Raw genomic sequence first — 12707 nt, 5'->3', positions numbered from 1 at the left:
AGACAGTTTGGAGGGGCAACTGCAACTTAAAATATTGTGATCCGGTAAGAACTCACTCGGGTGACATAGCAAAGACCTGAAGGGGAATGAATCAGGTTTTGTTTTTTTTGAGACGGAGTTTCACTCGTTACCCAGGCTGGAGTGCAATGGCACGATCTCGGTTCACCGCAACCTCTGCCTCCTGGGTTCAGGCAATTCTCCTGCCTCAGCCTCCCGAGTAGCTGGGATTTCAGGCACGCGCCACCATGCCCAGCTAATTTTTTGTATTTTTAGTAGAGACGGGATTTCACCATGTTGACCAGGATGTTCTCAATCTCTTGACCTCGTGATCCACCCACCTCGGCCTCCCAAAGTGCTGGGATTACAGGCGTGAGCCACCGCGCCTGGCCAGGTTGTCTTTAGAGACAGGGTCTCACTTTGTTGCCCAGGTTGGTCTCAATCTCCTGGCCTCAAGCAAGCCTCCCAAAGTACTGGGATTACAGGCATGAGCCACCATGCCCAGCGTCCAGCCCCAGGTGGATATTTGAAGGCATGTGCCTAGCAAAGGGCATAGCATGTGTACATGTATGTTCACTAAGCCAGGATGGTTGTGTGGTTGATGGAGTCACTATAGGAGCTAGATCACATTGTCATACTTGATAAGGATTTTCATGGATGAGATGGGAAGCTGTTACATTAAAAACATAATCTTAAAGCCTGCTATCGGCCTGGCGCGGTGGCTCAAGCCTGTAATCGCAGCACTTTGGGAGGCCGAGGCAGGTGGATCACGAGGTCAAGAGATCGAGACCATCCTGGTCAACATGGCGAAACCCCATCTCTACTAAAAATACAAAAAATTAGCTGGGCATGGTGGTGCGTGCCTGTAATCCCAGCTACTCGGGAGGCTGAGGCAGAATTGCCTGAACCCAGGGGGCGAAGGTTGCGGTGAGCCGAGATCGCGCCATTACACTCCAGCCTGGGTAACAAGAGCAAAACTCCGTCTCAAAAAAAAAAAGCCAGGTGTGGTGGCTCACACCCGTAATTCTAGCACTTTGGGAAGCTGAGGCGGGTTGATCACAAGGTCAGGAGTTCAAGAGCAGCCTGGCCAAGATAGCGAAACCCTGTCTCTACTAAAAATACAAAAAAAAAATTAGCTGGGCATGGTGGTGGTGGGCCCCTGTAATCCCAGCTACTCGGGAGGCTGAAGCAGAGATTTGCCTGGTCTTGGGAGGCAGAGGTTGCAGTGAGCTAAGATCCTGCCACTGCACTCCAGCCTCTGCGACAGAGCTAGACTCCATCTGAAAAAAAATTTTTTTTTGGCTGGGTGCGGTGCCTCACGTGCATAATCCCAGCACTTTGGGAGACCAAAGCAGGATTGCTAGAGCCCAGGAGCTCAGGATTAGCCTGAGAAACATAAAACCCCATCTCTACAAGAAAATTATCATTCTGGGCACTGCACCATAGCTGTAGTCCCAGCTACTCAGTAGACTGAGGCTGTATTGAGCAATGATTGCTCCACTGCACTCCAGCCTCGCCAAAAGTTTGAGACCCTGACTCTTCAAACTGAGGAACATGGCAGGTGGGAACAGACAAGATACCAGTTTTGAAAATGTTGGCCTTTTGAGAGCCCTATTACAGTATCTAAGCACAAAGTTGGGCATGGTGGCTCATGCCTGTAATTCCAGCACTTTGGAAGGCCAAGGCAGGTGGATTACTTGAGAACAGGAGTTGGAGACCACCCTAGCCAACAGTGAAACCCTCTCTACTAAAAATACAACATATTACTTGGGCATGGCAGTGCATGCCTGTAATCCCAGCTACTCAGAAGGCTGAAGCATGAGAATTGCTTGAACCCAGGAGGTGGAGGTGGAGGTTGCCGTAAGGCAAGACTGCACACCACTGCAATGCAGCCTGGGCAACCAAGTGAGACTGTCGTCAATAAAATCCAAAACAAAACCCAAGTGCAAAGCTGGGTGTCGTGGCTCATGCCTGAAACCCAACACTTTGGGAGCAAAGGTGAGACTGCTTAAGCCCAGGATTTCAAGACCTGGGCAATAAAATGAGACCGTCTCTACCCAATAAATAAATAATAGGTGCAGTGGTATGTGCCTATAGTCTCAGCTACTTGGGAGTCTGGCACAGAATTACTTGAGCCCAGATGTCAAGGCTGCAGTGAATCATGATCATGCCACTGCACTCCAGCCTGGCTGACAGAGACTATCTCAAAGAAAAAACTCAAGTGCAGATGTTAAGGGTTTGACAGGGCAAGTTTAAGTCAAAGAAGTGACCCTTGGGACACCAAGCAAGGCAGAAATCACTGGTAATCTTACAATAGATGCAACACAGCCTGAGATTCTAATCATGACTCAGCACACAATTGAACCCCAAGGTTGAGATACCCCTTTCACAGCCTCTGCAACATCCCTAGTCCCACCAAAATGTGGTGAGAAATGTTCCTCCATTATAGACATAGCCTACATAATAAATCCGGCCTTTGGGGAGATGGAGTTGAGAACAGGGACTTTATATAGTGTGGTGAGCCGATTAGGACAGTAGGAGGGAGAGGTTAGGCAAGGGGTTGCAGCCACTGTATCTCATCAATTTTACAGGGGCAAGAAAAGCAGAGAAACAAATACTTAGGCAACACAAATGTGTGAACAGAACAATACACACCTTTATTACATGGGTGAAGAGAGAAAACAAGGATTTATTTGCCTTTCCGGGCCTTGATTTTCCTAAGATAGAACTCCAACTCTTTGCCCTCTAGCACATAGCCATCTGCTCGGCCACACTGTCCCGGCCTTGAAGCGATGCATGCTGCAAGAGAGTACATGGTTCTTCGCACAACGACAAGGTGGCTCTACCCAAACCTCTCCATAGTTTCAGGTATCCTGGGGGCAAGCATGAGCCTGCTGTCTCCTCAGACACACTTTATCGTCACTTAATGTCAGTAGCAGAACTGGACAAAGTTTTCATCACTGAGACAGCCCCCTCAGCCTGGGCAGCGACTTCCCAAAATACTCTAAAACTCCAAGCGAGGGCCTATGCAGACCCTACTACCCAGTGCTTCCCATTTCAGCTTCACACTAATAGGGTGACCAAACGTTCCCCTTTGTGTTCAGACGCTACTATCAATGAACCCTTTAGACTGCAAGGCTGGCAGTCAAAGGAACTGAGACAAGGGAAAAATGCCACGGCACACTCTATCTCTGCGACACCCCACCTCCAACACGACAGCCATCTCACCAAGAAGCTTGCCCTGCTGGAACTGCTCCTCCAGTAGACTGCTGATTTTGGCATTCTTTTTCCTTTCGTCGTATTTCTTCTGAATTTTTTTAGATCGTTTTTTGTTTAAAATCTCTTCTTCCTCAGGAGTCTGAGAAGGGGATACAAATAGATGAGCTCAGGGAAGGAAGGCCATGGGAGCCTTCATGAACCCTGCATACCCCAGTGCTGGCCTTCCTCAACCTAAAGGCTCTCATCCCTCTCCCTTCAGTAGCAGAACTGGACAGTTATCACCACAAGGCTGTCGTCAGGCTGCCCACTGCCCACCCTGCAATCCTTACAGGGAAGTAATACGCACCAGCTTGGCTCCCTTCTTGCGGCCCAGGGGCAGCGCATAGTGGGACTCGTACCACTGTCGGTATGGCGTGCTGTCGATGAGCACAATGCAATTCTTCACCAGGGTCTTGGTACGGACCAGCTCGTTATTAGATGCATTATAGACAACATCAATGATCCTTGTTTTTCTAGTACAACCTGCTCACAGGAGAAATTTGGAATCAAGTAAACTGGAGGACCAAATTGCCCGGGTGCCCTCCTCCAGGTTCTTCAGCTCTGTGAGGCCTTAAGGAGAAACAAGGGAACTCTCAGTCTTTAGGAGCCACAGGGCATCAGTCTTCCACAACTCCCTAACCCACATTTCTAGTGATGTTTGGAAACCACAGTCTTTATCAGACTGCGGAGTTAAGAAATCAGAGCAGGTGGGGTGTGGTGTCTCATGCCTGTAATCCCAGCACTCTGGTAGGTCGAGGTGGGTGGATCACTTGAAGCCAGAAGTTTTGAGACCAGTCTGGCCAACATGGTAAAACCCAGTTTCTACTAAAAATATTAAAAATAAGGCCGGGTGCGGTGGCTCAAGCCTGTAATCCCAGCACTTTGGGAGGGCAAGGCGGGTGGATCACGAGGTCAAGAGATCGAGACCATCCTGATCAACATGGTGAAACCCCGTCTCTACTAAAAATACGAAAAAAAAAAAAATTAGTCGGGCATGGTGGCACGTGCCTGTCTCATGCCTGTAATCCCAGCTACTCAGGAGGCTGAGGCAGGAGAATTGCCTGAACCCAGGAGGCGGAGGTTGCGGTGAGCCGAGATCGTGCCATTGCACTCCAGCTTGGGTAACGAGAGCGAAACTCCGTCTCAAAAAAATTAAAAATAAGCCAGGCGTGATGTTACACGCCTGTAATCCCAGCTACTTGGGAGGTTGAAGGAGGATCACTTGAACCCAGAGGCAGAGTTTGTAGTGAGCCAAGATCGTGCCACTGGCACTTCGGCCTGAGTAAGAGACCCTGTCTCAAAAAAGAAAAGAGATCAAAACAGGACAGTCTGGGTGGAGAGAACTCTCCAGCTACCTCAAGATCTTTCAGCAATGAGAAACTTCAAATGCTTTGGTCTAGGCCACAGACCTCCTGCCAAAAGTACTACCAGAGTCTTGCTCTGTTGCCCAGTCTGGAGTGCTGCAGTGGGCAATTTCAGCTCAATGCAACCTCCAACTCCTGGGTTCAAGCAATTCTTGTGCCTCAGCCTCCCAAGTAGCTGGAACTACAGGTGCACGCTACCACGCCCGAATAACTTTTTAAATATTTTTAGTATAGATGGGGTTTTGCCATGTTGGCCAGGCTGGTCTCCAACTCCTAACCTCAGGTGATCTACCCGTCTTGGCCTCCCAAAGTTGTAGGATTACAAGCATGAGCCACCACTGCTGAATCTTAAGAAGGGTTAGGTGGCTGGGTGAGGTGGCGCATGCCTGTAGTCCCAGCTACTCGAGAGGCTGAGGCTGGAGAGGAGTTCTGGGCTGTAGCGCGCTCTGCTGATCTGGTGTCCGCACTTAGTTTGGCATCAATATGGTGACTCCCGAGAACGGGGTATCACCAGGTTGCCTAAGGAGGGGTGAACCCGTCCAGGTCGGAAGTGGAGCAGGTCAAAACTCCTGTGCTGATCAGTAGTGGGATCGAGCCTGTGCATAGCTACTGCACTCCAGCCTGGGCAACATAGGGAGACTCTGTCTCTTAAAAAAAAAAAAGAGAGAAAAAAAAGCTGAGTTTTCCCACCCACTCCCAAAGGGCTTCACTCACACTCTGAGCCCCAGGAGAAATTTCCCACGTCTAGCCTCAGGGCACGGTATTTCTTGTTACCGCCCCGCACACGGACTGTGTGGATGCGGCGGGGGCCAATCTGGAAAACAGAAGGTGACAGGAACTAGGGTTACCAGGGAAAGCAAGGCAAGAGAGGGAGAGGAACCTGGGCCGTGAGGAGGCAACAGTCAGTGTAACTATGACATGTCCTAGCATTGGCAAGTGGCACGAAAGCGACCAAGACGGCCACAACCACGCCTAAGGATTCTTTTTCATCACCCTACTTGCCTCCAAGAGGAAAGCCTGACCCCAAACTCTTAAAATTAAACCTCTGTAAAAAAAAAAACAAAAGACCAGTCTTCCGACTATTACGCGAGGCACCGCCCTCCAGAAGCTTAAGTCCCCACACAGTAGCCGTCTGAGACCCTAAGCTCCGGGGACGGGAGCCTGAGGGAGCATTCCTCTTTGGTACCTATCTAACAAGCAAATGCGGGGAGGACACCCAGGCCTTACTACAGAAAGAACGCACAACCGTCACACGGAGAGACCTGAGAACGCTGGAGAGCAGGGGAAGGTGACCTCCCGGGCGGCCAGGCACACGCTCGCACCCACCTTGGTGTTGGCAGCCGGGCGCCCCAACTCATACTTCCGCTTCTTGTGGTAGGGCTTTCTCTTGCCCCCGGTCTTGCGGCGCTTGTGCCAGTTGTCCCGAGAGATGCCTGCATGTGGAAGCGGGGACAGAAGCTTGAGTCACTGGGACTCGGTGCTGGCGACTCGCCAGCTCCGGACCCCCGCGCCTGGCCGGCCGCACGCTCAGCTCTCCAAGGTTGGCTTCCCCACCGCGCACTCGGGAGTCTGCAGCATCTCGTAACTGTCATCATACACGTGCGGCCCGACCGGGGCCTACTTCTCGCGGCAGCCATGTTGGCGCCGCTAGGAGCCCGCAGCCCAGAGCCCAGAGCCCCCGCCCTTCGCAGCCCCAGAGAGAGGCTCGGCGGCCGAAACCCGAGGGCTGCTCCTCTTAGTGGCTTTTCCTGGCTGGGGGTCGGGGCGCCTGGACTCCTCAGTAAGCTGTGAAGCAAGATGGGGTCGGATTGAACTCGCCACCCCCAATCAGCCGCCTCTAAGCAGAGCGACACTCACCCATCGCTCGGCGCTGGCTGGAAAGAGAAACCGCGCAGATTCACGGTCCGGTTTGTAAAACGCTGCCCCGCCCCCACCTTTACGTTGTTTCTGAGCGCCGAAACAACGTCGGGCGACGAGACTTACGTGTCTACTGCCGCGCCTCGGGCGGGGGAAGGGCCCTTGGGCTGTCGACCCTCTGTTGACCCCCGTCAGACCTTGGGCTGGAGGAGGGGAGTCTGCGGCATCTGCAGATGCGTGCTTGTTGACTCCTTTCTGAGGCTGCCGCAGTCGTTTAGGATGAGATGTGGATGCGGCTGCGTTGGAAAAGGCTGGAAGGCAGTGGAGCTGGAAACGAGTGTGGACTTGGTTTTGTTTTGAAGGGTTTGGTGGTAGATTGGCTATGGGGATTGAGGGAGAGGGCAGTGTCAAGGATTTTTTTTTTTTTTTTTTTTTTTTTTTTGAGTTTCGCGTTTGTTGCCCAGTCTGGAGTGCAGTGGCGTGATCTCGGTTTACCGCAACCTCCCCCTCCCGGGTTCAAGCGATTCTCCTGCCTCAGCCTCCCGAGTAGCTGGGATTACAGGCATGCGCCACCACGCCTAGCTAATTTTGTATTTTTAGTAGAGACGGAGTTTCTCCATGTTGGTCAGGCTGGTCTCGAACTCCTGACCTCCCAGAGTACTGGGATTACAGGCGTGAGCCACCGCGCCCGGCCAGTAAGGATTCTTAAAATTCTCATTTGATCCGTTGGATAAATATTGGGACCATTTACTGAGATGGGTTAGGCCTAGGTAGGAGCTGTTCTGGACACGTTCATTTTGATGTTTTGCTAAATCTTATAACTGGGAAAGACAGGTAGGAAGCTGAATATTCATGACTGGTCATCCTTATAAGGGATCTGCACTGAAGATGTTATTTTGGAAATCTTTGGTTTATAAATGGCAATTAATTAAAGCCACCAAAATGAACGGAACTTAGGAAGAGTATAAAAGAGGGGTCAGCTAACTTTTTTTTTTTTTTTTCTGAGCTAGAAGGATATATATTTTTTAATTAAAAATATTTTTTAGGGCCGGGCGCGGTGGCTCACGCCTGTAATCCCAGCACTTTGGGAGGCCGAGGCGGGTGGATCACGAGGTCAAGAAATCGAGACCATCCTGGCCAACACCGTGAAACCCCTTCTCTACTAAAAATACAAAAAATTAGCCGGGCACGGTGGTACATGCCTGTAATCCCAGCTACTTGGGTGGCTGAGTCAGGAGAATCGCTTGAACCCAGGAGGCGGAGGTTGTGGTGAGCCAAGATTAGGCCACTGCACTCCAGCCTGGGCAACGAGCAAAACTCCGTCTCAAAAAAAAAAAAAATTTTTTTTTTAGGCTGGACGAGGTGGCTCATGCCTGTAATCTTAGCACTTTTGGGAGGCCGAGGCGGGAGGATCACGAGGTCAGGAGTTCGAGATCAGCCTGGCCACCATGGTGAAACCGAGTCTCTACCCAAAAAAAATACAAAACTTAAGACGGGCATGGTGTCACGAACCATTAGTGTCAGCTACTCCGGGAGGCTGAGGCAGGAGAATCAGTTGAACCCAGGAAGCGGAGATTGCAGTGAGCCAACACCGAGCCACTGCAATCTATCCTGGGTGACAGATCGAGACTACGTTTAAAAAAAAAAAAGGCTGGGCGTGGTGGCTCAAGCCTGTAATCCCAGCACTGTGGGAGGCTGAGGCGAGTGGACCACCTGAGGTCAGGAGTTCAAGACCAGCCTGACCAACATGATGAAACCCAGTCTCTATACTAAAAAAAAAAAAAACTCTGTGGGTACATAGTAGGTATATATATTTATGGGGTACATGACATGTTTTGTTACAAGCATGCAATGTGAAGTAAGCACATCATGGAGAATGGGATATCCATCCCCTCAAGCATTTATCCCATAAATTACAAACAATCCAATTAATCCCAGCACTTTGGTAGGCTGAGGTGGGCGGATCACTTAAGGCCAGCAATTCAAGACAAGCCTGGCCAACATGGGGAGATACCATCTCTACTAAAAATACAAAAGTTAGCTGGATGTGGTGTCACCCAGGATAGATTGCAGTGGCTCGGTGTTGGCTCACTGCAATCTCCGCTTCCTGGGTTCAACTGATTCTCCTGCCTCAGCCTCCCGGAGTAGCTGACACTAATGGTTCGTGACACCTGCAATTCCAGCTACTCGGGAGACTGAGGCATAAGAATAGCTTGAACCCTGGCAAGGTGTGGTGACTCATGCCTGTAATTCCAGCACTTTGGGAGGCCAAGGTGGGTAGAACTCCTGACCTGAGGTCAGGAGTTCAGACCAGCCTGGCCAACATGGTGAAACCCTGTCTCTACTAAAAAAAATTAAATTAGCTGGGCGTGGTGGCAAGTGCCCGTAATCCCAGCAACTCCGGAGGCTAAGGCAAGATAATCGCTTGAACTGGGGAGGTGAAGGTTGCAGTGAGCAGAGATGGCACCAATGCGCTCACTTCAGCCTGGATGACAGAGTAAGACTCCATCTCAAAAAAATAAAATATACAGGCCGGGTGTGGTGGTTCACACCTGTAATCCAAGCACTTTGGAGGCCAAGGTGGGCGGATCACCTGAGGTCGGGAGTTCAAGACCAGCCTGACCAACATGGTGAAATCCCGTCTTTTAAAAAAATAAAAAAGAAAATATACAATTAAGTTACTATTGATTATAGTCACCATGTTTTGGTATCAAATAGTAGGTTTTATTTATTCTGACATTTAATTTTTGTACGCATCAGCAATCCCCACTGCCCTGCTACCCTCCCATTACCCTTTCTAGCCTCTGGTAACCACCCGTCTGCTCTCTATGGTTAGGTTTATGAGTTCAGTTGTTTTTTTAGATCCTAAAAATAAGTGAGAACGTGCAATTCTCTGCATACATTTGTCTTTCTGTACCCAGCTTATTTCACTTAACATAATGACCTCCAGTTCCACCCATGTTGTTGCAAATGACAGGATCTCATTCTTTTTTTATGGCTGAATAGTAATCCATTGTGTGTATGTACCATGTTTTTTTCCCTTTTTCTTTATTTTGTTTTTATTCATATGTACCACATTTTATCCATTCATTTTTTTTTTTTTTTTTTTCTTTTAGATGGAGTCTTACTCTGTCACCCAGGCTGGAGTGCAGTGGCGTGATCTCAGCTCACTGCAACTCTGCCTTCCAGGTTCAGGCAGTTCTCCTGCCTCAGCCTCCCAAGTAGCTGGGATTACAAGCATGTGCCACCACACCCAGCTGATTCTGTATTTTTAGTAGAGATGGGGTTTCTCCACGTTGGTCAGGCTGGTCTCAAACTCCCCAACCTCAGGTGACTCCCAACGCTCACCTTGGCCTACCAAAGTGTTGGGATTACAGGCATGAGCCACTACACCCAGCTCATCTTTTTTAACTTTAATTTTTTTTTTTGAGAAAGTCTTGTTCTGTTGCCCAGGCTGGAGTGCAGTGGTGTAATCTCAACTCACTACAACCTTCATCTCCTTGGTTCAAGCGATTCTCATGCCTCAGCTTGCCAAGTAGCTGGGGTTACAGGCATGGGCCACCATGCCCAGCAAATTTTTGAATTTGTAACAGAGATGGGGTTTCACCATGTTGGCCAGGCTGGTCTTGAACTCCTGACCTCAAGTGATCCGCTTTGGCCTCCCAAAGTGTTGGGATTACAGGCATGAGCCATCGCTCCCAGCCTGATTTCCTTTCGAGTGTATACCTAGTGGAGGATTCTCCAAACTATTCTCCATAGTGGTTGTACTAATTTATATTCCCAACAACAGTGTACGAAGGTTCCCTTTTCTCCAAATCCTCTCCAGCATTTGTGACTGCCTGTCTTTTGGATATAAGCCATTTGAACTGGGGTGAGATGATATCTCATGGTAGTTTTGATTTTCATTTCTCTGATGATCCACGGTGTTGAGCACCTTTTCATATGCCTGTTTGCCATTTGTATGTCCTCTTTCAGAAATGTCTATTCAAATCTTTAGCCCATTTTTTGATCGGATTATTAGTTTTTTTTCCTGTAGAGTTGAGCTCCTTAAATATTCTGGTTATGAAACCCTTGCCAGATGGGTAGTTTGCAAATACCTGTGGGTTGTCTCTTTACTTTGTTTCCTTTGCTGTGCAGAAGCTTTTTAACTTGATATGATCCCATTTGTCCCTTTTTGCTTTAGTTGCCTGTGCTTATGGGGTATTACTCCAAACCAACATCCTGGAGATTTCCCCCAGTGTTTTCTTGTAGTAGTTTCATAGTTTGAGGTCTTAGATTTAAGCCTTTTTTTTTTTTTTGAGATGGAGTCTCGCTTTTGTCACTCAGTCTAGAGTGAAATGGGGGATCCCAGCTCACTGCAACCTCCGCTTCCTGGGTTCAAGCAATTCTTCTGCCCCAGCCTCCTGAGTAGCTGGGATTACAGACATGTGCCACCATGCCTGGCTCATTTTTGTGTTTTTAGTAGAGACAGGGTTTTGCCATGTTGGCCAGGCTGGTCTTGAACTCCTAAACTCAGGAGATCTGCCCACCTCAGCCTCCCAAAGTGCTGGGATTACAGGTGTGAGCCACTGTGCCTGGCCTAGATTTAAGTCTTTAATCCATTTTGATTTGGTTTTTGTACAGTGATCTACATGTTCAGGGAATCTTCTCTATCAACAAACTATAGAAATGATCCCTAAAGTATAGTCTTTAACATTTATTTTTTTTGAGATGTAGTCTTGCTCTGTCGCTCAGGCTGGAGTGCAGTGGTGCAATCTTGGCTCACTGCTACCTCTGCCTCCCAGGTCAAGCAATTCTCCTGCCTCAGCCTCTTGAGTAGCTGGGGATTACAGGTGCCTGCCACCACACTTGACTAATTTTTGTATTTTTAGTAGAGACAAGGTTTCACCATCTTGGCCAGGCTGGTTTTGAACTCCTGAACTGGTGATCCGCTCGCCTCAGCCTTTCAAAGTGCTGGGATTATAGGCGTGAGTCACTGTGCCCAGACATCATTTCTTATAAAGAATATGTAGGGAACAAAACAAACAAAGAAAAATAAATAAACAAAGAAAACAACAACAACAAAGAATGTGTAGGAGGCCGGGTGCCATAGCTCACACCTGTAATCCCAGCAGCACTTTGGGAGGCCGAGGCAGGTGGATCACGAGGTCAAGAGATCAAGACAATCCTGGCCAACATGGTAAAACCCTGTCTGCACTAAAATATAAAAATTAGCTGGGGGTGGTGGCATGTGCCTGTAGTCCCAACTACTCAGGAGGCTGAGGCAGAATTGCTTGAACCTGGGAGGCAGAAGTTGCAGTGAGCTGAGATTGCATCATTGAGCTCCAGCCCAGCAACAGAGCAAGACTGTATCAAAAAAAATAATAATAGGCCGGGCTCGGTGGCTCACGCCTATAATCCCAGCACTTTGGGAGGCCGAGGTGGGTGGATCACGAGGTCAAGAGATCGAGACCATCGTGGTCAACATGGTGAAACCCCGTCTCTACTAAAAAAAATACAAAAAAGGCCGGGCACGGTGGCTCAAGCTTGTAATCCCAGCACTTTGGGAGGCCGAGGTGGGTGGATCACAAGGTCAAGAGATCGAGACCATCCTGGTCAACATGGTGAAACCGCGTCTCTACTAAAAATACAAAAAATTAGCTGGGCATGGTGGTGCGTGCCTGTAATCCCAGCTACTCAGGAGGCTGAGGCAGGAGAATTGCCTGAACCCAGGAGGCGGAGGTTGCGGTGAGCCGAGATCACGCCATTGCACTCCAGTCTGGGTAACAACAAGCCTGGGTAACAAGAGCGAAACTCTGCCTCAAAAAAAAAAAAAAAAAAAAATACAAAAATTAGCTGGGCATGGTGGTGCACACCTGTAGTCCCAGCTACTCGGGAGGCTGAGGCAGGAGAATTGCTTGAACCCAGAAGGCAGAGGTTGCGGTGAGCTGAGATCATGCCATTGCACTCCAGTTTGGGTAACAACAGCGAAACTCAAAAAAAAAAAAATAATAATAATAATGTAGGAGCTAGGCATGGTGGTATGTGCTGGTAGTCCTGGCTACTAGGGAGGTTGAGGCTATAGGATGGCTTGAGCCTGCAATTCAAGGTTACAGTGAGCTATGATCGTGCCACCCTACTCCAGCCTGGTCAACAGAGCAAGACCTTGTGTCAAAAAAAAAAAGAATTGACCTAAGCAGCCACTTCAGCTGTCTTTTTTTTTTTTCTTTTTAAAAGAAATATAAGAAAGAG

General features: G+C 48.9%; 1 protein-coding gene and 4 non-coding genes across 5 annotated transcripts; all 5 read right to left on the bottom strand.

The window, feature by feature from the left end:
• Positions 1-2633: 2633 nt before the first annotated feature.
• Positions 2634-6551, bottom strand: RPS8 (ribosomal protein S8). Its single transcript, XM_002750741.7, has 6 exons — positions 6477-6551; positions 5946-6052; positions 5334-5433; positions 3563-3738; positions 3226-3355; positions 2634-2796 (listed from the first exon to the last, which is right to left on the bottom strand). Exons 1-6 carry the CDS (start codon positions 6478-6480, stop codon positions 2687-2689), a joined length of 627 nt encoding a protein of 208 aa, XP_002750787.1. The 5' UTR covers positions 6481-6551; the 3' UTR covers positions 2634-2686.
• On the bottom strand, positions 2895-2963 carry LOC118143464 (small nucleolar RNA SNORD38). Its single transcript, XR_004727676.1, has one exon. It is a non-coding gene; the product is annotated as a small nucleolar RNA SNORD38 (small nucleolar RNA).
• LOC118143466 (small nucleolar RNA SNORD38) lies at positions 3438-3505 on the bottom strand. The gene has a single exon (XR_004727678.1). It is a non-coding gene; the product is annotated as a small nucleolar RNA SNORD38 (small nucleolar RNA).
• On the bottom strand, positions 5516-5619 carry LOC118143467 (small nucleolar RNA SNORD46). The gene has a single exon (XR_004727679.1). It is a non-coding gene; the product is annotated as a small nucleolar RNA SNORD46 (small nucleolar RNA).
• On the bottom strand, positions 6140-6219 carry LOC118143458 (small nucleolar RNA SNORD55/SNORD39). Its single transcript, XR_004727670.1, has one exon. It is a non-coding gene; the product is annotated as a small nucleolar RNA SNORD55/SNORD39 (small nucleolar RNA).
• Positions 6552-12707: the final 6156 nt, after the last annotated feature.

The sequence above is a fragment of the Callithrix jacchus genome, chromosome 7, assembly GCF_049354715.1.
Source record: "Callithrix jacchus isolate 240 chromosome 7, calJac240_pri, whole genome shotgun sequence".
Lineage (NCBI taxonomy): Eukaryota > Metazoa > Chordata > Mammalia > Primates > Cebidae > Callithrix > Callithrix jacchus.
The sequence above is the reverse complement of the archived record's forward strand: the minus strand, read 5'-3'. Positions and strand labels throughout refer to the sequence as shown.